Consider the following 26,829-nt stretch of genomic DNA (forward strand, 5'->3'; position numbering starts at 1 on the left):
TGATGGGTCTCGTCAAGAACTACCCCCAGTCTTCTACTTTCTTGCCTGATTCTTTCCAACAACGGCTCCATTGCTAGAGCAAGGAGCAGGGGCGATAGGGAGCATCCCTGTTGGGTTCCCCTATGAATGCTGAAAGGTGTTGACACAGTGTTGCCTGTGCGAACTCGGGCTCTAGGATTTTTATATGTTAGGCGGGCCCAGTTTAACCATCCAGCTCCCACCTGCCTTTTCGCCATCACAGCTAGTAAGAGGTCCCAGTGCAGGGAATCAAAAGGCTTTTCTAAGTTTATCGCCACCACTACCGCATTGGGGTAATTTCCCAGGTCCGTATGGAACAGGACACTGTATAGTCTCCTCACGTTATTAGACGTGGAGTGTGAGGGGATAAAGTCGTTTTGGTCACTATGGACTAGTCTCTGCATGTGTGGTAGGAGCCTAGTTGCTAATGTTTTGCTTAAAATGTTAAAATCCATGTTTAGCATAGATAAAGGGTTAAATTCAGTTTCTGCTGCATGGTCACTCTTATTTTTGGGTGAGGGGATCACCAATGCTTCTCTAATGGAAGGCGGCAGTTGCTTCTCTCTAAACACTGATGCATAAACTAGTTACAGCTCGGGTGCTAACACATCTAGGAAGGCAACATAAAATTCCGTCGGATGGCCATCTTGCCCGGGTGTTTTCCCCCGGGCCATATCTTTAATAGCACCCCTGATCTTGCCTGTTTTAACTGCCAATGCCAGCGAATCTTGGGTGTCCCGCTCCAATCCTGGCAACCGCAAACCATCCAGGTATGTTTTTAGTATGTCTCCCGGCTACTTACTGGCAGCTCAAAGAGCTTCTCATAGTACTCCCGAAATGCATCATTATTGTCCTTTGACAAGCAGTGTATCTGTTCAGTCACGTCCGTGATATTAGAAATTGGGGCGCCCCTATTTCAGGTTTAATTAGCCATGCCAATAACCTCCCGGCTTTGCCCCCTCCACATGTTGTTTTGCTTGATATGTTTTAAGATCACGACCCGCAACCTGTCCCAAGTGGAATTATAAAGGCTCCGTACTTATGCTAATTTGCCCTGCATCAACGCCCCTCCCTCAATCTCTCTATCCAACATCAAAATTTGAGTCTCCAAAGATTCTAGTTCCTGGGTAATCATTCGTCTAATTCCCACCACCTGCCCTAGGCACTGACCCCTAGTTACCACCTTGAATGCCTCCCACTTCATTAAAAGGGAGATAGAAGTTACCTGATTCTCAGTAAAATAGGTAACCAGTGCTGCCGAAACCCATCATCTTCTAACAAGGCAGGGTCCAGTCTCAACAATGGGACTGGGGCTCTCTCGGGGGTAGGAGCAAAGCTCAGAAGCAGGGGACTATGATCCAAGATGGAGCGAACCAGATACTCAGACCCTGACAACATTGGGGCCATTACAGCAGAGCAGAAGAACATGCCCAATCGTGTGTGCAAGTCATAAAGTTGGGTGTATTCTCTCTGATGTGCATTATGTAACCTCCAAATATCTAATATTTCCAATCCTGGTATCCAGGCACTAAGACCTTTAGCAGTAGTGGCTGCAAGTGTACCCCGCAATGGAGGAGTAAATCTATCCCATCCGATGTCACACACACAATTAAAATCTCCTCCTACTATCAAGTTCTTGTGTGCCACCCCAGCAGTGTTCCAGAGAACCGCTCCAGGAAGGGAATCTGTCCACAATTCTTGGCATACACATTGCCCAACGTTATCTCCCTACCATTAAATGTGCCTCTGAGCAATACTAACCTCCCCTCTTGATCTATTTTTTTTCTGAGAGTGCTTAAAGGGGACCCGGGGCTGGATCCATATAAGGACCCGTCTTGCAAAGGCCGAATAAGTGGTCGCATATAGTTGTCCCCTCCATCTACGCTTCAAAGTAGTTAACTCCATTTCTGTGAGATGTGTCTCTTGTAGGAGCACCACATGCGCACCCCTTCGTTTGATATAATTCAGCAAGTTGTAACGTTTTGAGGGTGAACCCATCCCCCGGATATTCTAGGTGAGTAGTTTAAGCTCCTCAACCTGATCACTTTTCCGTGTCATATGTTAGCTCAGTATCCTCCCCCAGCACCCCCATTGCGCCCAGTTGAAAGATTGTCTCAGACCTCCTGGCGTGTAATAACAAACCGAACAGTTAAACTCCCCAACCCAAGAGTGGACTGAGAAAGGTCAGCTGCCCAAACTTGCAAAAAAACTGTATAGTACTAAACTACAGCAAGCAATGAAGGCTACTAGCAAAGGGGCCTGCAGGGGAGCGTGACTCCCGCCACCAATTCCTAACAAAGTGTAGGTAACCATACATGAAATTGTAGCCTAAGGTGGCCACGCCAAGCCGTGCCCAGGAGCGCCCCCCAGCCAGCCCACCCACCCTTTCCCTGCATCCCCATCAGGAGGAAGGGGTCCAGACACATACAAATTAGAACCCAATCGCCCATCCCAGTAGGACAGAGAGAGAAGGCACGGAGGAGAGAAGAAAAGAGAAAGAGAAGGGGGAGAGAGAAGGCATTCACAATATCTTATTACACAATTCCATCTGTGGTTTGAGGGGTCACAGTTGGCATGCAGGTACTGGCATCATGAGATGTGTCAGAGTCTGTTGCATCAGTTCCATGCTTCGAATCTGAGCCTCTCTCCGAAGATGGTTCTCTGGTTTGCATCATGTCTGCTACTGCCTGTAGCGCTTCTGCTCATTCAGCAGCTGTTCGCGATGGGCTTGGCCTCTTAGCAACCCTCTGTCTTTGACGTCTCCGTGGGCGCTTTCCTGTTCTCTGGTTCCAGTTGTTTGTTTCTCAGCTCAGGCTTCAATCCGTTCCCAGGCAGACTTGGGGTCATCGCAAAAGTGAGTTTTCTCCTCCAATATTATCTTGAGCTGTGCTGGGAACATCAGGGAATATTGTATCCCCTCCTCTCACAGGGCTCGTTTAACCTCCAAGAAGGAGGTACGAAGCCTCTGGACCTCCAGTGTGTAGTCAGGAAAGAGAAACGCCTTATTATTCTCCACCGTATAAGGCCCTTCTGAACGTGCCCTTTGTAACAACAGATCCCGGGTGTCGAAAGTGAAGCAGTTGGCACCACAGGGCCAAAAGGTGGTCTCGCAGGGACACGGTGAGCTCTTTCCAGTGTATAAAACTGCGACATTCCCTCCGGTGCCACTACTTCACGGAGCCATGACTCCAGGTATTGGACCATATCCTGGCCTTCCACTCCCTTCGGCAGTCCTAGGACCCGCACATTGTTCCTCTGGTTTCGGCCCTCTGCTTCTTCCGCTCTCCATTCCAGCACATTGACCTTACTAGATAGTTCTCCAACCAGGACCGCCAATGCCTGTTATGCAGGGGCAAGCACCTCAAGAGTTGCTTCAGACTGCTTCACTCAGTCTGTTAGTTTGGCATGTTCTGCCCTTAAAAAGCCTACGCCCACCGCAAGTGTACTGATGTCCTGGTGCAATGTTGCCTTGGTGTCAACTCTGACTTCTAAGCTCTTGATCAAATATTGGTGCACAGGTGTCTCGGGGGATTCACCGCCTGTTCCCTGAGGGACTGTGTCTGCCACACTGTTGTCTTGTTCTTGGAGGGCCTGCCTGCTTCCCTTTGGGTTTCCCATTCTCCAGCTCTATTCCGCCAGTGATCACTGTGTGAGTGCTCCTTTTTCCAAGTGAGCGGGACATCGGCCTCAAAGCCTCTGTCCAATTTCGTTCCAGGGCACAGACTATGTTCTCTTTTACGTCGTCTGCCCAGGCTAGTAGTGGCTTCCCTGCCGGTGGTCCCGCTTCAGAGCCGTTTTGCCAACTGCCAAATGAGTACTCCAGATTTGTCAATTGAGACCCCTCTTTACCAACATCTGGGGTAGGCCGTGCAACACTCGCAGAGTAGTTCCCACTGTGGCAGGTCTTAACTTCATGTATCCAAGGTCTTCAGTTAGGTAATACCTAGGAACCCGCTGCCCACGTGGGGGTACAGAATGCCGGAGGAGCCGCTGAGGAATAGCACCAGGAGCGCCACGACAGTGCCGCACAGTTGGGGCAGAAAGCTGGTCAGTCAGTGAGCCCAGGGCGTGATGGCTACCGCAACATCTAATGGCCACAATGCAGGCAAGTGTAACAGGAGCGGGCGGTCTAACTTCTCACCATTGACAGAACACACGTCCAGACTATGCTGGAGTCTCCACCCCACCGTCAGCAGCACTCAGCAGCAGGGTCAAAGGAGGGCCCAGCGGGGGCAATGCTGTCCATTGTACAAGTGACGTCACTGCAAGGAGCCTACCATATGTTTAAGGCACCACCACCATCCACTTTAAATACCGCTGCACAGACACTCAAACATGCATCACATCGCAGGCCCTGGACATCGGTGTGTCCCAGGAGCGTGCTCCACACACTTGTGGCTTCCCCACAGCTATGGCCTTACTTGGTTTGCAGGGGTACAGAAAGATTCTGTCTAGCAGTGCGGCCACGTTACCTCGGTTCAGCTGGCAACACAGTACAAACTAGTAGCCTCACCGTTATGGGCCCGGGCACCACCTTGAGCCCCCCGGCACCTTCACCCTTGGCAGTCTTTCAATCCGGGGGCGCGGGGGGAGACCCTAAAAGCCTGTCCCCAGCAGTCCTGCCTTTCATTGCCCCTGCTTCATTGACATCACTTGCCTCGGATCACTCCGTCGTCCATCACAGTAACAGAGTGACGTAGCAGTCAGTCTTCGCAGATTGTAAATTGGGCCAAAGAGCCACCAGAGAGAGCGGGCACTTAGCTGGTCTTGCTGCGTAAGCCACTGGATCAGTCCAGGGAAAGAGGCATCTCCCATTCCTCCAGTGATGTAGGAGGTCGCCGCCAGGTCCTCAGCTCAGTCCTCTCTTGGGGACCCCAAAACCTCATGCACAGGTTCCACTGCAGCCAGGACAACAATCCAGATGGTCACCAGTTCCGGTCTCACTGTCATCACTTACTCAGAGTGGTTACACGGATTAATGAGCACGTCCCAAGCTCCGATATCCGTCATCCGTGATTTAGTCTGTACTCGCCACCAGGCTCCCCAGGCTGCTCGCTTCCCTGTTTCAGGCCGCCATCTTGCCTCCACTACGGCCATTCCGTGCTGCTTTCTGGTCCTCTTCCCGGCCATCCCCCGATTTACTGGGGACGACATTTAAGTCTTTAGGGTCTCCAGCGAGTCGGGCCCCCGGAAGCACGCCGCCAGGCACGGGTGGAATCCACTTTTAGCAGGATAATTAGCGCAGCTCACGCATGTGCCAACAATGGTATCATAGCCACGCCCCCCATTAATCATTTAGTTAATTGTTAAGTATGTAATTATTATATTTAAAGGAATATTTAAGGTGCGGGTTATTGAGTTTGTAAGGGTATAGGAAAGAAGTTTATTAAGAATTATTTATGTATCTGGTATTAATTATTTAATTGATTGTTATTCATGTAAATTGTGTAATTATTATATTTTGTAAATTATATTGTATGTTGGTGGTTCTCTAGAAGTATAGTGTGGGAAGTTATTTAAGTAATAATTAACCAATAATTCATCATTCATTTATTAATCATTCAGTATTTGATTATTAAATATGTTAATTTTGTTATACTTATAAAATTCAGTTATATTTTAACAGTGGTCTGCAAGGTTTTGGGTGAGTATATTGGGATATTTTATTAAATAATACATTAATACCATTTTTAAAAATTCAAATTTAATTATTAAAATGTTTAATAATCATGTACGTTGTTTTTTAATGTTATATACATAATGTTTTTATTAGTAGTTTTATTTTTCTGGTGTATTAATAGGGTTATTAAAATATGTTATGGGTTTGGAATGAAGTACTCACCCTATTGGAGTGGGAACAGTAAATATTACCCCTCTAGAGTCCAACAAATTCACTACTGATGAACAGACTGGAGTGGGGATAGGAAGTTTAACCCCTCCAAAGAACAATATTTTCCCTAAGGTTGCAAAAACTGGGGTTGGAATAGTAAATTTTACCTCTCCGAAGTCCAACGCTTTCTCTACTGTTGCACAGACTGGATTGGGAATCTTCAATTTAACCCGTCTGAAGTATAACGCTTTCCTTACTGTTGCACAAACTGCAGTGGGAATAGTCAATTCTACCTCTCCGAAGTCCAACACTTTCCCAAGTGGTGCACAAACTGGAGTTTGAATGGTGAATGTTACCTCTCTAAATCCCAACGCTTTCTCTACTGTTGCTCAGACTGTAGTGGGAATAGAAAATGTAACCCCTCGGAAGTGGAATGCTTTCCCTACTGTTGCGCAGACTGGAGTTGTAATAATAAATCTTACCCCTCTGAAGTCCAATGCTTTCCCTACCATTGCACAGACTGGAGTGGGAATAGTATATTTTACCCCTTTGGATTCAAACGCTTTCCCTACTGTTGCACAGGCTGGAGTAGGAATAGTAAATTTAACATCTCAGAAGTCTAACTTTTTCTCTACTGTTGCACCAAGTGGAGTGGGAATAGTACATTTTACCCCTCTGCAGTCCAACGCTTTTTCTTCTGTTGCACAGACTGCAGTGGTTCTAGTAAATTTTACTCTTCCAAAATCTAATGCTTTTCTTACTGTTGCACAGACTGAAGTGAGAATAGTGTAAGTTTTAGTTTCTGATTTAAATACTTATTCTTGAAATTTTTGAAATATATATATTAGTATTAATTGTTTGTTTGTTTAGTTTTATAGTATATTTTTATAAATAGATTTTTTTCATTTTTGTAATATTTGTATTAATTTTTGTAATATTATTGTTGTTTATATTGAATTAATTTGGGAATTTGGTTTCATGTTTTGTACTTCTGTTTTCATATTTTTATTTTTATATTTATTTAAATGTATACACACACACATATGTATATATATATAGGTAGTTATAGGTAGAATTATTTTCAATAGGGAAATCGCAACATCCTATTGGGAATAACTTTGGCGTCGGTTGGCGCCTGTGCCTCGCAGTGCTCCGGTCCTTCCCTGAAAGTTTGGGGGGGATTTGTCAAGCGGGGGGCGAGATAAAAGGAGGTCCCAAAACGTGTTTTTTCCCCATGTTAATTTCCATAGGGCGGTCGACCTCACTTTTAGCCCGAACGGCTGAATGGATTTCCACGAAACTTGGCAAAATTGTAGGGACTGGTAGCCCGATGTGCCTTTGCTATGTCTCAAGATATGTGCTCCAGTGGATTTTGAGTAATTTAGGTTCAAAAAAATATATATATCTATAAGCGCGCCTCGGCGCGCGCACCGGGGCGCAAACCAGCGCGCTACGCGAGTTCGCAAGGGGAAAGCTGATTGGCTGTCGGGTGTCTGTAAACATTTCAAACAGTCCGGAGGGGCCGCCATTTTGTGTCTCGGTAGGACCGAGACACAAGAGGTGACAAAAACAAAGGGGAAAATGACCAAAAGGGGGCAGGGTAGACCCCCCTGACCCCCTAAGTTTGATGTGGGGGCAATTTTGATTTGCGCGGGGGGGAGCGACCGGTACGCACACCGGGGAGCGTACCGGGGAGCGTACCATGGGGGAAAAAGAATGACAGAGTTTTTTAAAAATGTAGCTTTTTTTTATAAATTAGAGGTAGTTCTGAAAAGAACTGGTTTTTTTCTTCTTTTTGTTTTATATTTTTTTAATGTTTTTTTGAACATTTTGTACTTTTTTTGGCTTTTATGAACTATTTTATATTTTTTTGTTATTTTTATGGGGAGAAACAAAAAACAAGGAATTGAAAACGGCTCAACTGGAGCAAAAAAAAAACAGGAAAAAATTATGGATTTTTGGGGCATTTGTGGTTGTCACCAGCACGGTTGATGAGCTTTATGCTTTGCTCACCATAGGTGATGGTTTTCCCACAAAAAATATAAGTGATCTTGTATTTCCCAAACTGGGGTTGAAGGTTTGGGACCATCTCTCTTGTCTCTGGTCCCGATGGAGTGGGGTGCTTTCTTTTTGAGGTGCTGGGTGAAGATTGGGGAGGGTTACTGGCCAGTTCTCTCACCTCTGCCACAGCATAGTTGTTGGGATGCTTTCGCTGCATGTGGCGAATCATGGTGTTATTGCCAAATGAGTATTTTTTGTTACGGTTCCCCCTTGAAAGTTCCATGTTACAGATTAGGCAAGTCACCTTTGGCGCATTCACCTTTTTTTGGCCACTTGGGATGGAAAAAAACTCCCATACAATGTGTGGCTTTGGCATATATGGGGTATTGTCTTCTGGCAGGAATGTCCTCCTTCCTTCCTCTTCCTCCTCCTCTTCCTCTTCTTCATCTCCACCAGTGTGTTGCTGTGGTGGTCCTCTTGGTGGTGGTGGTGGTGGTGGTGGTGGCTGAGATGCTCCTGCTGCTGCTGCTACTGAATCTTTTAAGTAATACAAGGGAACCCAGGACGCAGTAAGCTAAGGACCATGGGTAGAAACTTATTTTCAAAAGACAACGGTCCTTAGAAAAGGAAGGGAATTGAGGCAATGAACATAGACTCGATAGAACTATATTGTTAAGAATGCCCAGCCGGACACTTTAATTTCTTGATGAAAGTAATATAAAACAAGGGAATGAAGCACAAAGTGCGATGGAAGTGGGACACCAGCCGATGTCCAACCAACACACTTGGGGAACAAACAGACGGGGGGAATATTCAGGCAACAATAGGTTATCAAACAATTAAAATTGCAAAATGATAATCCACATTATACACATAAGCATGTTCAAATTATATGTTAACTCTGCATTTAGTGTACTTATTGTCGACGACGTTTCGAACCACACATATTATTGGTTCATCCTCAGGACAAAACATGATTGCCTAAAGAATTAATAATTAAGCTTGAACCACATTCCGGATAAGCTGAGGATCGCTTTGGAGAGAGTATTAATCCTGGTGACTTTCTAGGGATATAGTCTGCCCAATTACTAGGAAGTCGGGGGGAACATTGCCCTGGTCCACGAGTCTGAAAACCGGAGAGTGCAGGTCCACAATGGGGGTCCTTGCACAGCGTAGTAAATTAAAAATCAATAATATTAAAAATGTAATATAAATTCACATATATTTTATTAATAGTGTTACATTGTATATGTCTATAAAACATGTATATATGTGTGTATGTGTGAGTTTCAATATGAGTATATCTGTATATATATTTTTAAATATTTAAAATTATTTTACTTTATATTCATGTTATATGTTAAATATTTTAGATTTACTATTTTATACTATATAGTGAAAATCATTTTTTTGTATTCTTTTTAATGATATTAGTGTCAATGATATTTTCGCTTCCATTTGTTTGTACTCACCATTTTACGTACAGCAGGTAGACGATATTTTTGTCATTGATATTTTTGACTCAATAGTTGTTTAGCACATTGTTTGTTTTGATAGTCTGTCAGACATCCTCCCATAACATAGAGAATTTAATCTGATGGTGTTTTAACCAAACAGAGTATTCTCCAGCCTGGTTGCATCACTCTGGTGAATGACATTCCTGGGAAATAAAGCAAAGGATCCCTTTTAGTGCAAAGCGCTCCTCACATCTGATTTTTCCAGATTTATTTTCATTTTCACTGACAGCACCACTTGCAAAGATGGTCCTACCTCAAGATGATAATGTCAGGAGAGTTTACTAAACGACAGTATGTACAGTACTAAGGTTAAAGGGGGAGAGAAGGGAGTATCACAAGACAAGAACAATCGTCTCAAACCATAGCCCAGATTTTCAAATATTTAGAGAACAGATCGAGGCAAAATAATCTGCGTGTTCTGGGAATTCCGGAGGGGGCTGAGGGGACAGATATGAAAGCATTCATTGTCAAACTGTTTGTGTCCGCCTTCGAAGAATTGAAAGATTGGGATTTCGATAGGGAGATTCAGAGAGCGCATCGCACTCCAGCCAATATCTATAAAAAGGCTAAAGAGGGAGATAAACCCAGGGCGATATTAATTTTCTTGGGCAATTTCAACTTAAGACAAGCGATCTCTGAGAGGGCAAGGCCGGACAAAAAAAAGACAGTAGATGAATATACTTTTTTTGTCCGTCCGGACTTTTGCCATATTACAGTCGAGAGGCGTTGGAGGTTGCGGCAAATGATAAAACCTTTTCAGGACAAGGGCCTGCAGGCATATTTGATTAATCCTGCCCAGCTGAAAGTAATCCAGGGCGGAAAAGTATTTTATTTCTCTTCAGAGATTAAAGCCAAAGAGTTCCTGCAGTCATAGATGGAGCACCGGGAGTGCCAAAATGTACTAGCAAATTACTAAAGGGATTGCGGAAATATTCTTAGGGGGAGTGTTTAATTTTTGGGTGAGGTGGTTTCACTGAGGGAGTCTTAGGGGGGGAAAGGAAAAAGAAAAAAAAGGGGGAAGTTAAAAAAAAAAAAAAAATGGTAAGGAAAATAAAAGAAGATGAGGGGTCTAGATAAAGAGTAAAAAGGTTGAAGCGCGATCTCTTCTCCTCACACCAAGCTGCAACCATCACGTGCACAGACCCGAGGTCTGAGCGCCTCTAGTCAAGCGGGGGGGGGTGAGGGGAGGCCCCAATCTGGAGCCTAGGAGGGGGAGGGTGAGAGTGCAGAGGGAGGAGTGGGTGGGGGTGGGGAGGGAAGGGGGGGTGAAAATAATGAAAAAAAAATATGAGATGGAAAGGAATAGTCTTCAGGCTGATATCAGGTATCTGGATATGAGATATTGTGGGAAAGGTAAACTCGCAAAATATGCCAGACATTAGAATATGTAGTATAAATGCAGGGGGGTTAAATGACTGGAAGGACCGGCAGAGATTGAGTCATCTGGTGAGAGCGAATAAGATTGACATACTTTGTGTTCAGGAAACCCATATCCCCTGGAATAAAAGGAAGGTTTTGGAACTGTATGGGTATTCCATGATTGGTTGGTTCACCCAGACATCAATGATAAGAGGAGTGGCGATATTAGCCAAGAATCATCTGGGCGGTGCTAAACGCATAAAAACGGATGGCTCGGGTAGATGGATTTTAGCGGAAATGAGTATAGGGTTTACATTATGTGTAATATATGGTCCAAATGAGGATGATCCTATGATGTTTGACAAATTAGAAGAAGAATTGGCCCACTGGACAGCCCCAATGATAGTATGTGGGGACATGAATATCTCTGTAGATTGGCAACAGGGGACTAATTTCACAGGCCGCAAACGTAAAGTTAATACAGCAATCAGTTCCATGATGCAATCCCATGGCCTGCTAGATGTATGGGGAGAAAAGATGCCAGGTGATCGTGGTTACACGTACTTCTCTCATCCAGCACAAAAGTATTCCAAGCTGGATTATTTTTTTATTACACAAGGGGAGATAGGTAAGGTGAATATTCAGAAATTACCTAGAGTAATTTCTGATCATAACCCACTGATACTTTCTTATAAAGCTCCCAGTGTACTTAGGAAAATATCCAGATGGACTTTTGAAAGAAAGTTATTAAACGATGAAAGGTTTTTAAGGCATATGAAAAGATGGACCAAAGAATTCTTTGATTGCAATAGATATAGTGCCTCCAGGAATGGGGTTTGGGAGTCGTTTAAAGCCGCATTAAGGGGGGAGACGATTAGCTGTTCATCGAGAATTAGGAAAGAGGATAAAACCAAGATAGATAAACTCACAGCAGATTTGGCAGAAAGAGAGAGATACCACATTGAGGAAATAATAACTGGTAAGGACAGCAGAGAGACCACAAGAAATATGGCCAGGATTAAGGGGGACCTCTTAAAACTAATTACCCAAAAGGAGATTTGTGAATATCAGACGCAAAGAGCTAGGCGCTACGAGACAGGGGAGCAAGCTGGGAGAGCACTAGCATTGCGCATAAGACAGGATCTGAATAGAAATAAAATTAGTAAGATGAAATTTAATGGGAGAGAGTATAACGACCCAAAATCCATAGTACAGGTGTTTCAAGAGTTTTATCAAAAGCTGTACGATCAGGAGCCGGGGGTGGTATCCCATATACAAGATCAATTTCCTATAACACCTAGGGTGGGGGAGGATGATAGAGATCGATTGGAAGCGAGTATAACTAGTGAGGAGATATTGATTGCTTTAAGTGAACTGGCATTGGGCAAAGCAGCTGGCCCAGATGGGATCCCAATCGAGGTCTACAGGGCTTTGAGTGAGGAAATTCTCCCAATTCTTGAGGATCTTTTTAATGGAGTTATATGTTCAGGGGTTATCCCTGATACGTGGAAGCAGACTAATATTGTGGTATTTCACAAAAAGGGGAAGCCAGAGGATAATCCCGGGTCATATAGGCCAATATCATTAATAAATACAGACGCGAAATTATACTCAAAAGTTTGGGCTAAGAGATTAGGAGGGATTATAGGTCATCTAGTGTCACCCTGGCAGCATGGGTTTGTCCCAGGGCGAGGTACCACCGAACATACAGCTAGGGCTATTACATTATTCGATGCTGTTACGGCTGCCGGGAGTGACATGGCCATGATCCTATTGGATGCCGAGAAGGCGTTCGATCGGGTTGTATGGAATTTTATGTGGGAGGTGTTGGAGAAAAGGGGTTTCGGAGAAAAATGTAGAAAAGGTATTAGAGCTATGTATGTGAACCCGGTGGCTAGAATTACCACCATGGGGCTCCAGTCAGAGGAGATATCGATTAAAAGGGGCACACGTCAGGGTTGCCCGTGTTCACCCATCTTGTTTGCCTTATATATAGACCCTCTGATCAGGAAAATTGTGGCGACAGAGAGAATTTCCCCTGTTATATCTCACGGTCATACTACTAAGATCTTAGCATATGCTGATGATCTAGCAATAGTTACAAACAAACCGGATACTGCAATACAAGAATTAAACAACCTGGCTCAGCATTTTGGTATATATTCAGGATACAAACTTAACACTGATAAAACTATAATAATCTGTACAAAGAATATTCCGAAGAGAGATCAAAGATATGTTGATGCTGCGATTTATTTAGGAATCAAAATCAATGCTGATGTGGGTAAAATAATTCAGGAAAATTATCTGCCAGTATTAGCGATGATTGAGAAAGAGCTAAGGAGGATTGACGTATTACATCTCTCCCTGATTGGACGAGTTAATGTACTCAAAATGACAATGTTTCCGAAATTGTTGTATTTATTCCGGGCTATCCCATTGCTAATTGATGAATCCTTGATGAAAAAAATGGACTCAGTTTTTTCACAGTTTCTCTGGCAATATGGGAAAATTAGAAGGTCATTAGCTAAATTGTCATTACCAATAGAGAGAGGAGGGTTAGCAGCTCCTAATCTAAGGCTATACCATTGGGTATGTTTAATGTTACATATGAAACACCTACTATGCTTTAATATTTCTGATGATTCCCCTAGGGTCCCTACAATACATGAATTAGTAGTCGGTGAAAAAGCCAATGGAATTTTAACCCGGGAAGTGAGTGTTCAATTTTTCAAGAGGAGCAAAAGTAAGGTGATGCTAGGTGCATGGGGGGTTTGGAAGATAATGCTGAAATTTCTTAAAATCCCCAAGATTAATGGAATTACAGACCTGTGGGATTCATCCCCATTCATACATCTGGGACAAAATAGAAATAGTGTTCTCTGGAAAAGGCTGGGTATACGGTGTTTGGGGGATGTTATGAATAAGGAAGAGATGCTGGAATTTGAGACTCTACAACAAAGATACGGTATTTCAGCGAATCACTGGATGTTGTATAACCAGTTAGAACAATCGGTGAAATCCATAAGACCCAGGATCTCTATTCAGGAGGTTAACCCGATTGTTCAGTATATAAGGAATGGAGGTAGGAAGATTAAAATAGGATATGGTTTCCTGTTACAGGCTTTGGAAGAGGATGTTGTACAGGTGGAAAATGCTTGGGCTCTTAAAATCGGGGATCCAAATCTAGATATGGACTATGCATTGGCATTGAATAAGAAAATTTTAAGAGCAACTAACCTAAAAGCTCAACATTATAAGATGATTTTCAATTTATACTACACACCCGCGAAACTGTTTCAATGGGGTAAAAGAGATACGGACAGATGTCCAAGATGCGACCAAGGCCCAGCAGATTTAATCCATATGTTTTACTCTTGTCCAAATTTGAAACCGGTTTTAACTGAAATGGAGAAGTTTTTATCGGGGCTGCTAGAGGTCCAAATCCTTTTATCCCCAACGACTGTTTTAATTGGCAGGGACGAGAATCTTAATATTACTCAGGAAGCGGAAGCCTTTGTATTTTTGTGTGTTGCAGTATTAAGAATTTTAATAGCGGCAGCCTGGAAAGATCCTATAGCACCTTCATTCCAGATATGGTTAACTAGATTGCTTGGGATTCATAATATCGAGGATTGTTTATATAACTTTAAGGGACCCAAGAAGAAAGATTTTGGGAAAAAAATGTGGGCACCCCTTAGTAAATGGAGGGAATCAAGAATATGAATTGGTTGAATCTATGCAGGTTTGTAAAAATCTGTTTAGATAAAGGTTTGATTCTGCCTTTTTGTAAGATATGAGATACTTTACTAGTACTGGAGTATGTGTAAACATAAAAATAAGAAGCTAGTGTGTAGCTAGAATTTGACCTTTTTTTAACCTCCGTGCATATCTCTATGTTTTATCCAGCTGATAATCTATATTTATGTATGTATGTTTTCTGTTTTCTTTTTTGTATTCTAATCCATCTCATTAATAAAAAAATAAAAAAAAAATAAAAAAAAGGAAGAAAAAACTGTCCTGAACCAATGAAAAGTGTTAATTTCAGGTCACATGACCAGGGCTTTCATCATTTGGAAACCAAAACTGTCCTGCACCAATAAAAAGTGTTACTTTTACCCGACGCGCTTACGTAAGCTCGTCGGATGCTTACGTTGCGCAATCGTATGCGCTCGAGTGCTTCCGGGTGCGTTTACGCCATGCGTATCACGCGGACGCGGCTACGCGATACGTCACGATGATGTTTTCGTTCGCGGAAAAAGCGCTAACGGGATGCTCACCGGTACACGCCCTGGGGCACGCCGCAAGACTGCACCTTCCGGTGCGCTCACCGGGACGCGCACCGGGAGCGCTCCAGGGCAAAAAAAAAAAATTTAAAAAACCATGAACAATATACCAAAAAAAATAGTATTACATAAATTTACATTATAGGATTCATTATAAAAAATATTACATTTCATTGATATAGAAATTTGCTATTAAAAAACCTATGAAATTCACTGAAAAAACGAAAGGTTTCACACCAGTTATAGTTAGGAATTAGCATTTAAAAAACCTATTAAATTCACTGAAAAAAACCATAGGTTTCACACCAGTTATAGTTAGGATGTCACTGACCATGTCATGAGTGATGTAATATGTGACGTCATCGGCAGTGCATTGCAGGCGCGCAAGTTATAGTGAGTCCAACTAACTATAACGTGGGATTTTCAATGGTGTTATGTCAGTAAAATTTCCAGCTAACTATAACTGGTGTGAAACCTATGGTTTTTTCAGTGAATTTTATAGGTTTTTTGAATGCTAATTCCTAACTATAACTGGTGTGAAACCTATGTTTTTTTCAGTGAATTTAATAGGTTTTTTAAATGCTAATTCCTAACTATAACTGGTGTGAAACCTTTGGTTTTTTTCAGTGAATATATATATATATATATATATATATATATATATATATATATATATATATATATATATACTTTTTATAATAGTAAATTAAAAATCAATAATATTAAAAATCTAATATAAATTCACATATATTTTTATTAATAGTGTTACATTGTATATGTCTATAAAACATGTATATATGTGTGTATGTGTGAGTTTCAATATGAGTATATCTGTATATATATTTTTAAATATTTAAAATTATTTTACTTTATATTCATGTTATATGTTAAATATTTTAGATTTACTATTTTATACTATATAGTGAAAATCATTTTTTTGTATTCTTTTTAATGATATTAGTGTCAATGATATTTTCGCTTCCATTTGTTTGCACTCACCATTTTACGTACAGCAGGTAGACGATATTTTTGTCATTGATATTTTTGACTCAATAGTTGTTTAGCACATTGTTTGTTGTTTTGATAGTCTGTCAGACATCCTCCTATAACATAGAGAATTTAATCTGATGGTGTTTTAACCAAACAGAGTATTCTCCAGCCTGGTTGCATCACTCTGGTGAATGACATTCCTGGGAAATAAAGCAAAGGATCCCTTTTAGTGCAAAGCGCTCCTCACATCTGATTTTTCCAGATTTATTTTCATTTTCACTGACAGCACAACTTGCAAAGATGGTCCTACCTCAAGATGATAATGTCAGGAGAGTTTACTAAACGACAGTATGTACAGTACTAAGGTTAAAGGGGGAGAGAAGGGAGTATCACAAGACAAGAACAATCGTCTCAAACCATAGCCCAGATTTTCAAATATTTTACGCCAGGCTTGTATTCCTTTTTTGACGCAGATCCATCACGAAATCCATTTTGGTATTTAGAAAGCAACGCAAGTGTTAGCGTTGCTTTGCAAAAAAAACAAAAAAGTCAATCAAGGCAGTGCATTGCCTTCATTTACTTTGCGCCAGGAAAGAGTTCCATTGGTGATGCATGCACCTGTGGTTTTTGGCGCAACCCTTTTTTACAAAGAGTTGTAGAGGTGTGTTTGCACCAAAATGGTGCTCCTGCCTGGGCTGGCGTAACGATGAGAAATATTCCTATTTCTCCTTATTATTTCCTGTTTGCAAGTGTAATGCATTCTGCATACATATTTCAAGATGAAAAATCTCCCTGGATACTTTTTAACACCTTAGCTGCGTCGGACGTTCAGCACCCAGTGCTGAACGTTCGAATAACGAGCGCTGGCCCGTCGGCCAACGGTCTTGCGCAGCACTGGCAAGGTAGTACTCGCGACGACCGTTGGCTGACGGCAGCGCTTAATGGGTTAAGCAGGAATGCATCCGTTCCTACACAAAAAACAATCCCGACCATAACACAGGCAGCTTTGCACTATGACGCAAGGGTGCCTGCGTTGGAGCTAGGCAGCTCAAAGTGTGCAAGTGCAGGCAAGTCAGCACTGCACTATTTCTTTGAAAATGTGGTGCAGTTCTGCTCTCTCTTGTTCATGCAATGCAGTACAGCAACCTTATTATATACGACTTTCCTTAATGATACATTTTCTAAAACATATTTTGAGAACATTGTCTTACAGCAGAGTACATTTGGGGCAGGTGCATTGATCCCATGTCTGCGCCTGAAAATCTGAGCAACAAAGGCAGCTTTAAGGTTAATCCAACTCAAAGTGGAGACCATCCCTGACATAAAGATTCCTGTTACCGTTCAACATACCAGCATTGAAGCAGGGTAGCATAAACTATACTATTTGCCCTTTCAGGAAGGGTTTAATGACGAATTCTAGAAATCAGAGTACATGAGGTTGAGGTATGCTTCTATTTAGAACAGTCCTAGCTCCTTGTTGTTGGTAACATTTGCCTTTCAGCTTACGTAGTGCACAACTTCACTTTCTTTCACCATTTATGTTTTTCTCCTGTGTTTTTCCTTTTTGCAGCATTGCTTAACTGAGATTGAAGTGCTGGCCACCATATTCGCAGCTGCAATCCATGACTTTGAGCACACGGGTACAACAAACAGCTTCCACATCCAAACAAAGTGAGTATTTGAGCCCCCTTCTGACAACCAAAGAGCAGGTGTGCTTTTATCTAAAAGGGTGTTTGTTAGCAAGCTGGTTTTATGCTCCATAATCCCAGTTTTAATGTTGTTTTGTCGCTAGAGTCAAGACGTTTGACACGTTATAATTTTGATCGCTCGTTGTACCTTTGTATGATACTTGATATCCTGTATTATTTTTCTCTAAATCTATATTTTGTACATGCATGTTTGCTTAAAGAAATTTATACAAAAACTCGCAATAGGGGTTCCATGCAATCCAAGATGTTCCATGTGTCCCTTTTCACCCTTAACATTCTGATATCACTTGAGCTTGCCTCTCTTCCAGTGTAATTTAAGAATATGACTAGTAGCAAAATCATTAGTGCAGTGTTGTGAATAAACTTCTCACACAAGGAAGGAAATATTTTTTAAAAGGCAAACCTATTAACCCTGATGTACAACAACCAGCATAAACACAATCGTAAATTCTTTGAATGCAGAATAAAGGGCTTTCTGGATTCCATTATGACCTTAAATGCTGCAAACAGATTCTGCATACATCCTCATACCCTATCCAAAGATTTTGACAACCATTGTGGCATAATAAGCAGCTCAAACATGCATAGGGACATATTTATCAATGTTTTGCGTCAACCTTGCGCCACGGAAGGCGAAGTAAGGGTGATGCAAAACCCTTTTAAGTGAAATTATTCTAAGAAGAATCAACTTATCCCAAAATAAATTCCATTCAATACAGCAGGTTAATCCCAATACTAATAAGGAAAAACATCAAGATTATAACTTGAAATTGACAGTGCATGTTCATTACAAAAGCGCCTAGGTCTCTTTCCGTATCTTTAAAGCCTTGAATAGGGGCAGAGACATTACCCTATCCAGATCCATTTTCTCTATTTCTTGTGATACTCTAAGGAGTGATTCACTCTGGAATGAGATCAGGCTTCCCGCTTGTTGACCTTCCTCATTTTTAACTTCCATTCTCCCGTCCTCGGAGCGAAGGGGGATTTCCAATATGTTGGTTCTAATACTTTATTCGATATTTCATATATCATAAAATGTAGTAATCAAAGAGTGAGCTATGAGTATTGACATGAATAAAAAGTGTTCCATATCAGTTTGGCCCGTCATCTCACCATCCCAAATCCCCAAAAGTGCTGTTCTTGAGGTGGGATGAATGTCCCTTTCAGTTGTTTCACCTACTGCCTGAAACCCGCCCCCTACAAAACATCTCCAAATTGCCACAGGACCAGAACATATGCAGCCAGTCTCCTGCCTGTTTACAATTCAGGCAATATCCAGAGGAGCTGGGAACCATCCCATTTACTAATTGCAGAGTTGGGTACAACATCCAACCATTGAAAAAAGCCATTCGGTGGAAATTGAACCCTGTAAGGGTGGAATAACTTAGGTCAAAATATCTTCTCAATGTGTTTCCTTTAATTCTATCCCTGTGTGGTTATCCTATTTTCATCTTATATTCAAAACCCTGTCATCTGGCCCTCGATGCAGTTCTTTGTACCAATAACTTAAAGAAGCATTGACTGTATCATCCCGAAAAAGGACCTTAGCCCTATTTCTTGAAGAATGGATATCCACCCCAGATAAGTTACTTAAAATAGCCTTTATTTGGGTGTACGTGAAAAAATTCGAATGCACATGGGATGTCTTTTCCAAAAATAGGACTGAAGGGGATTTCAGTCTGGCCCCTTCGAAAAAATCTCCACCTTTTGTGATACATAAGTCTGTACATTTTCCTAGGGTTTTCTCAGTAGAGCAGAAGAGGCACTGTGGAGTCTCTGCATTTAGTTTATATTTACTAAGAACTTTTTTTCAACAACCAAATGAGGTTAAGTAGCTTGTACCTGACTTTTCTGTGTGATTTAGGGATTTTAGGGTTTAGAACACTCCACCTAAGTCCAGCTCCCCCAACTTCTTCAACATAAGTAGGAGAATGGCGTTGTCAAAATTAGAAGAAGACATTGAGAAACACTGCAATTTTAGAATAAAAGATGCCACAAAATATGTCTGTAGATCGGGGAGTTCGAAGCTTCCCTCCAGCTTGGGCAACTGTAGAGTCTTCAGCTTCACTTCTGAGCATTTCTGGAATGAAATAAAAGATGAGATGGCTTGTTCCAGTTTTTTTTCTTTAAAAGGAAGCTTCTAACTAACAAGGAATAGATAGGAATGAAAAGAGGAACAACAGTAGGATTGACATTTTAATCAAGGCAATCTGACCAATAATTGATACGGGCAGTCTTCTTCATATTTCTAATAAGTTAAAAACCTTTCTCATCAAAGGATTAAAATTGTTGTTAAAGACTTCCTCCGGCTCCTGTGAATAAAACAACCTACAAGACGTTTTTGGACCTCATCTATAGTTTTTCTTCAGAACTGGTGGGAGGACATCAAGGGAGATATTAAACAACAGACATTCGGTTTTTGCTTCATTAATTTCATAGCGCTCTAAAGTCATAAAGGTTTTAATCAACTACGAGGCACTATTATTATTAAGAGTGGTCGGGGTTAAGAATGGGGTCATATCATCTGCATTTAGCTTTATTTTAGCACTTTTGGGCAGGGGAAATGCAGTGTTTATATCCTGGAAGATGGATTGGGCCAAAGGGCTCAATAAAAAGGACTACAAATAAGTGAGAAAGAGTGCAGACTTAAAGTGTTCCTCAATTTAAAATAATTTGCCCTGCCCCTAAGTTAATATTTGTTAACTGTGTTGTCACTAATGTGTCTTATGTTTCATAATCCTCATCACTTTTAATACAACCCCCCCAGTTTTCCTTCTTTGCACACCTTTCCCCCAAAACTGCCCCTCCCCCTCCTCAACTCACTCACCCTAACCATCACACTCCCCAAGCCAACCCATAACCCCTGGGACACCTAGCCCCTAAAAGCTGCCCTTTCCAGTCATCAAAACAAAGCACTGTTGAGGTACCAGGGGCGCTAAATCCTGGGTGCCCCACACAAAAAAGAAAGCCTTCTATAACCTAACTAGGGACCCCCTCACTTTCCAGCAGAGAGAGAAACCATCTCGCCTCTTGCATTCCGGAAAAAATATCCAACTGCCTAGCCTATAAAATGGTCAGCTTAGCTGGTTGGTTTATTTGAGCTTTTGCCCCTCTGGCCATAATCATCCGTTTGAACTCCCACTGTTTGCAGGAGGTTTCAAAAGACTTATCCTGTAAAATTTGGAAAGTAAAGCCCTTCTCTACAATATAGCTTTACATTGGATAGCTTTTCTTAGGACTCTTTCCCAAATACGAAAGTCCTGGGCGGACTATTGATGGGCTCTGGCTACAGATAAATCTGATACAGGCTCTTTCAGTACATAAGAGGATATCAGCTTAGAAACAGCCTCTGTCATTTCCAAACCCCTTTCCCACTCTTCCTGGACTCCGACAAGATGGAGGGTAGACCTACAGGACAGCTTCTTCAAATCCTGAATCTGCCTACTCCTATTTCTCATCTCATTCTGTATGTATTGAGCCGTCTCGTCTTAGTGTGTGCATCCTCCAGATTAGATACTCTCTGCCCGGCGGGCATTCAGATCAATAATTCTAGTCGCTATTGCCTCCAATTGTTCTTCCAATTTATTGACCATGAATCTTTTTGCTACTTTAATTTCCTGGTCTTCCTGTAAGAGGAGCTAAAACAAGGAGAACATGTTATCCCCGACTCACCCCAGGCTGGGACAGTGGAATTTGGTACACTAGCTCAATAGGGCTCTATAAAGATCTCCACCAGCATCCTTACTTGCCCACCAATGGTCTCCAAGGATATAAATAGAGTATCAGTAAGAGCCCCAGCCCCAAGTCCTGCTACCACCTTCCCTCCATAGCTCGAATAATCATCAAATTGATACCTAGGGGAGAGCTCTTTTCCATCTCTCATTTTGGCCTATTTTGTCTCCCCCAGGGTGAACTCAGATACCCCCTTCTTTGTACATGGCACCTTTAGAGATTGTCCCCCAAGTCCCACCCCTTACCAGGTGTCTGGAATATGGGGTATTGTATTCTGCTAGGGTTGCCTTCTTGACTAAGTCTGGCCTCAGACAAGAGAGGTGGGGGTGGTTGTCTCCAAAAGCCCCCGGTGGGGTCTGTTCTCTTAATGAATGTTCTTTATCCATGCCAATACAGGTTCTTTCTGCCCACCAGTGACACAAACGCACTTTCCAATTTCCAAGACTTTTGACCCCCCATGCATTTTTGTTTCACTGTGAAGTTTGGGGTGGCAGGGCGGGGGTTCTGCCATTCTCTCTTCTTAATTTCTCTTCTGGATCCATAGAAATCTCAGAGTGATTTGTTGTGGAATGCATTAGAGAAAGGGGGTCCAACTTGCAGCCGGATTTGGCTTCATGAGAACGGGCCCTTGGAAAAATGTCCCTTTCTTCATGGAAGTATACCTTCAGCTGTCAGCGCAAACCACTCAATCAGCTCAGACTACTTTCTGAACAGCTTCAACAACACTCTGGCTGAAGTTGCTTCCTACAGTGTGAAGGGGGGAACGTTGTTTACGACGCAACTTTTAGCACGCAGTGCTAGTACAACGCAGTTTTTAAATCGCATTCTATTACAACGCGTGACTCTGGGGGGCGCTCAAGGATATGGATACTTTTAATTTACTATCCAACACCTTCCCTAGTGTCAACGGGGACTGGTGTTGGAATAGTAAATTAAAATATTCACTATCCAACACCCCTTTGTATTATGCGTTGTAAAAGAATGCGTTATAAAAACCGCGTTGTTACAGCATGCATGCTAAAAGCATGCGTTGTAACAACGTACATCCGCGTGAAGGAGACTTTCTGGTAAGTGCCCCAGCCCGAGAGCTGATGCAAATTGCCCCCTACCGTAATATCCGAGGTAAACTTTGCCACCTCCTGGTTAGATGTTGTCATGGTGGAAGAGGGTCTCCAGATCATATTATAAATATACATATATTTCACAAGCCACAGTCAAGCTATCCACTATGAATCATCAGAGGGACCATCAGAGGTGCAGATATTTCCAATATCCAAATTTTCTTTTAAGTCCTTTTTCTTGCTGTTGTTATTTTTTAACAGGCACACAAGCACAGCAAAGCAGGGGAGCCAGAGTTATATTATACCTCTAAGCAATCATGGACACACCGGAAGCAATGTAGTCTTTACAAGCAGACGTGCTCCTCAATAGGAATGGTAACTGTTAGAAATGGGGATCTCTGGTTAGCTAAGGCTTGCGCCAATGCGAGGCAGAGACCACCACTCTAGTGAGGGCAAGGGAGTTACACGCCAAAGATAACCCCTGCTCGCCCCCTTGGTAGCTTGGCACGAGCAGTCAGGCTTATCTCGGTGGCGATGTGTAAAGCATTTGCACAACTCACACAGTAACAACATACTAGGCACACCACAAAAGGAACTCCACACAAGGTTATATGAAAAAATAGCCTTTGTATTATCATAAAACACATTAGATGGTAATCACACAATATACACTGTGCCAACTGGCACTGGGCAATATTTACAGGGGATTATTTACACATGACAGGGCCACGTGGGCCACTGTCAGAATCATCACTTGGTAAAAATAGTAAAAGTAGGAACATATATCATAATCGTAGACCACAACAAGTTCAAGTTCAAGTTCAAGAATTTATATAGCGCACTACTCACCCAGAGGGTCTCGAGGAGCTTGGGGAGGGGGTTCATTATTTGTTGAATAGCCAGGTTTTAAGTTCTTTTCTGAAGGAGATGTGGTTCTGTGTAAGGCGGAGGTGAGTGGGGAGTGAGTTCCAGGTCTTGGCCGCCAAGTAGGAGAAGGTCTACCTCCCATGGTGGATCTTTGGATACGTGGAACTGCGGCGAGGCCTTGATTGGAGGATCTCAGTTGGCGGGTGGGTGTGTAGAAGGATAGTCGAGTGTTGAGACATTCGGGACCTAGTTTGTAGAGGGCCTTGTGTGCGTAGGTGAGGAGACGGAATGTTATTCTCTTGTTGACGGGAAGCCAGTGGAGGTCTTTCAGGTGGCCGGTAATGTGATCTTGGCGAGGGATGTCCAAGATGAGTCTTGCTGATGCGTTTTGGATGCGTTGAAGTTTTTTCTGTAATTTGGCTGTGATTCCGGCGTAGAGGGTGTTTCCGTAGTCTAGTCGACTTGTAACCAGCGCGTGGGTGACAGTCTTTCTTGTCTCGGCGGGAATTCATTGGAAAATTGTTTTGAGCATACGGAGTACGTTGAAGCAGGAGGATGAGACTGCGTTGACTTGATTGATCATCGAGAGCGAAGAGTCCAGAATGAAGCCAAGGTTACGTGCGTGGTCCGTGGGTATGGGTGCTGAGCCCAGATCCAAAGGCCACCATGAGTCGTCCCAGGCAGAGGGGGTTGATCCTAGGATGAGCACTTCCGTTTTGTCCGAGTTGAGTTTGAGGCGGCTGTCTTTCATCCATACGGCTACTTCTTTCATGCCTTCGTGAAGATTGGTTTTGGCGGTGTTGGGGTCTTTGGTGAGGGAGAGGATCAGCTGGGTGTCGTCTGCGTAGGAGATGATGTTAAGGTTGTGTTGACGTGCGATGGAAGCGAGTGGACTCATGTAAACGTTGAAGAGGGAGGGACTGAGTGATGATCCTTGTGGTACACCGCAGATGACTTCGGTGGCCTCTGATTTGAACGGGGGAAGTCGGACTCTCTGAGTTCTCCCAGCTAGGAACGAGATGATCCAGTCCAAGGCTTTTCCTTTTATGCCGATGTTGCTGAGGTGTTGTATGAGTGTGCTGTGACAGACAGTGACGCAGGCGGCGGAGAGGTCAAGTAGAATGAGGGCCACTGTTTCTCCGTTGTCCAGTAGTGTTCGGATGTCGTCTGTTGCTGCGATGAGTGCGGTTTCAGTGCTGTGTTTGGCTCGAAAGCCGGATTGTGAGGGGTCGAGGGAGTTGTCGGATTCGAGGAAGGCAGCTAGTTGGCTATTGACGGCTTTCTCATTGACTTTGGCCGGGAATGGGAGGAGGGATATGGGGCAGTAGTTTTTAAGTTCAGAGGGGTCTGCTGTGGGTTTCTTCAGGAGGGTGCTGTCTTCGGCATGTTTCCAGCTTTCTGGGAAGGTGGCAGAGATGAAGGAGCAGTTGATGACATCACGGAGATGGGGTGCGATGATGGAGTCTGCTTTGTTGAAGATGTGGTGGGGACAGGGGTCGGTTGGCGAGCCAGAGTGGATGGAGTTCATTAGGCCGATGGTGTCTTCGGTGGTGATTGGGTTCCAGGCGCTGAGGTTGTTAGAGGGTGGTTTAGGTTCTGAGGGGGGTGGAGAGGATTGTTTGTTGGAGCTGTTTTCGAAGCTGTTATGTATGTCGGCAATTTTGTTGTAGAAGAAGGCGGATAACAAGTCGCAGAGGTCTTGGGAGGGAGTGATGTCGTTTGAGGCTGTGGTGGGGTTGGTGAATTACTGGTAAACTATACTCAGCATCATCTTGTAACATAAATCATATCATGCACAGTATGACATCAGGCGAGAAATATATTCTGCGCCAACCTCATAAGCCTAAACATAGTAGACCATAACCTCCTAAACATAACTCCCATTAGGAAAAAAAACTTACTAACATAAACTGCAGTAGGGAATAAATCATACCTAAACCACAATAGAAGATAAAAATAAAATATAACACAGTTTGTAAAATCTCATAATCATAAAATCGCATCTAGAACATAAATCAGGTTGCATAAAACGTATCATATAAATTACCTTTCCTAGCACTTATATATATTACACTAGGACCTGGTGCCCCACAACCCTAATAGTCCCCCTGGTCAACTGGCCATCTCTAAGAGGCTCAAATGCCCTCTGTCCAAAAGTCAGGGCGCTGCCAATGCAGCAGGACTCTGGAGTGCGTAATTGCGCAAACCTAAACATTGCAGCTGTCACTAAGTGCTGAGCGGCTGGAAATAGATGGGGCGAAGGAGTGCGTCTCACTGCCAACTTCAGCATGTCCCCTAAGGAAAGAAAAACCTAAACGGTGCAGCTGCCCACTATTTGCTGGGCAGCTGGAAATGTAAAAATGATTCAATGGCCCTCAATAGCCCTTGAAAACAAATGATGCCCCACGTGGGAGCCACACGGGGCTCTGAAAACAATTGGGCCAACTGTTGGAGCCACCTGAGGCTCTGCAATTAAATCAAACCCCCAAGCACTGTGGCCCTCAGGAGCCCCTAAACGATGGGGGCCCCACAGACTCTGGAAAGTGATTAGGCAAAACATTGGAGCCAAACGGGGCTCTGCAGAACAACTCTACCCCACCAGGAAGCCGTCTGGCTCTGGGACTGTAATCCTTGACAGACCTCAGGATCGGATGACGGTCAAGGGAAGCCAACAGTGTGATACTCAGCTCATATAGACATTAGAAAGTTCACTGGACCCCATAAGAATGCTATCAAGTATTTATTGATTGCACGATAAAGAATGAGAAAATTGTCAAGAATAAGGCAGTTCAACGTAATTGCTGTTACCGGGTAAACACCCCCCTACGTAACCTAATAAAGTAAAACAAGTAACAATACCAATCCCCAGGCCGCTTAAACATGACGGAACCTCTTTCAGCCGACAATGCTGAACGATGGCCCAAGCCTCACCGTCCTCGGCATGAGTGCCGGTCCCGGCAACTCTCCAACGGAGGGCACTGTGCTGAGAAGTGGCCGAAAATGCCACTCGAGGTCAACCCACACCTGGTAGATTGCGAGGACAAAGCCTCGTACAATCATCCAAGGTAAAAATAGTGGGCGTCTGACGAACGAAAGTCGCCCCTGGCTCACCAACACGTGAACCCACCAGAACAATAGCAAAGGATTCCGTATCGCAGAATCAAGCCAACCGGGTCCAAACTCTGGAACTCTCGTCTCACCTCCACAATTCACAATCCGTGATCCAGATCTGGAAGAATCTCAATATCCGACGCCCTGTTGCTGCGGATATTTTCCTTTTATGTGTACGGCGGTCCGCGCATGCTCAGCGCTAGGCACTCTGTGATTTGTAGTTCTGTGGTGGCCGGCTTGGGCATTGTAGTTTTGCGGGCGGCCGGCTCGCACCCCTCAGCGAACCTGACAGGGACAAACATGCCACAACGGGGGTAACCACGGGCCCCTCTGGCCCAAGAAACATAT

The 26,829-nt window shown here is 43.2% G+C and overlaps 1 protein-coding gene across 2 annotated transcripts in view; it reads left to right on the plus strand.

The window, feature by feature from the left end:
• The window catches only part of PDE1B (phosphodiesterase 1B), a 1,669,085-nt gene that overhangs the window by 1,183,004 nt on the left and 459,252 nt on the right, over positions 1 to 26,829 (plus strand). For both annotated transcript variants that reach the window (XM_086964603.1, XM_086964607.1), the window contains one exon: positions 17,572 to 17,672. In XM_086964603.1, the coding sequence (XP_086820729.1) occupies positions 17,572 to 17,672 (101 nt within the window). The remainder of the gene's footprint in view (positions 1 to 17,571; positions 17,673 to 26,829) is intronic.

The sequence above is a fragment of the Lissotriton vulgaris genome, chromosome 1_1 (assembly GCF_964263255.1).
Source record: "Lissotriton vulgaris chromosome 1_1, aLisVul1.2, whole genome shotgun sequence".
Lineage (NCBI taxonomy): Eukaryota > Metazoa > Chordata > Amphibia > Caudata > Salamandridae > Lissotriton > Lissotriton vulgaris.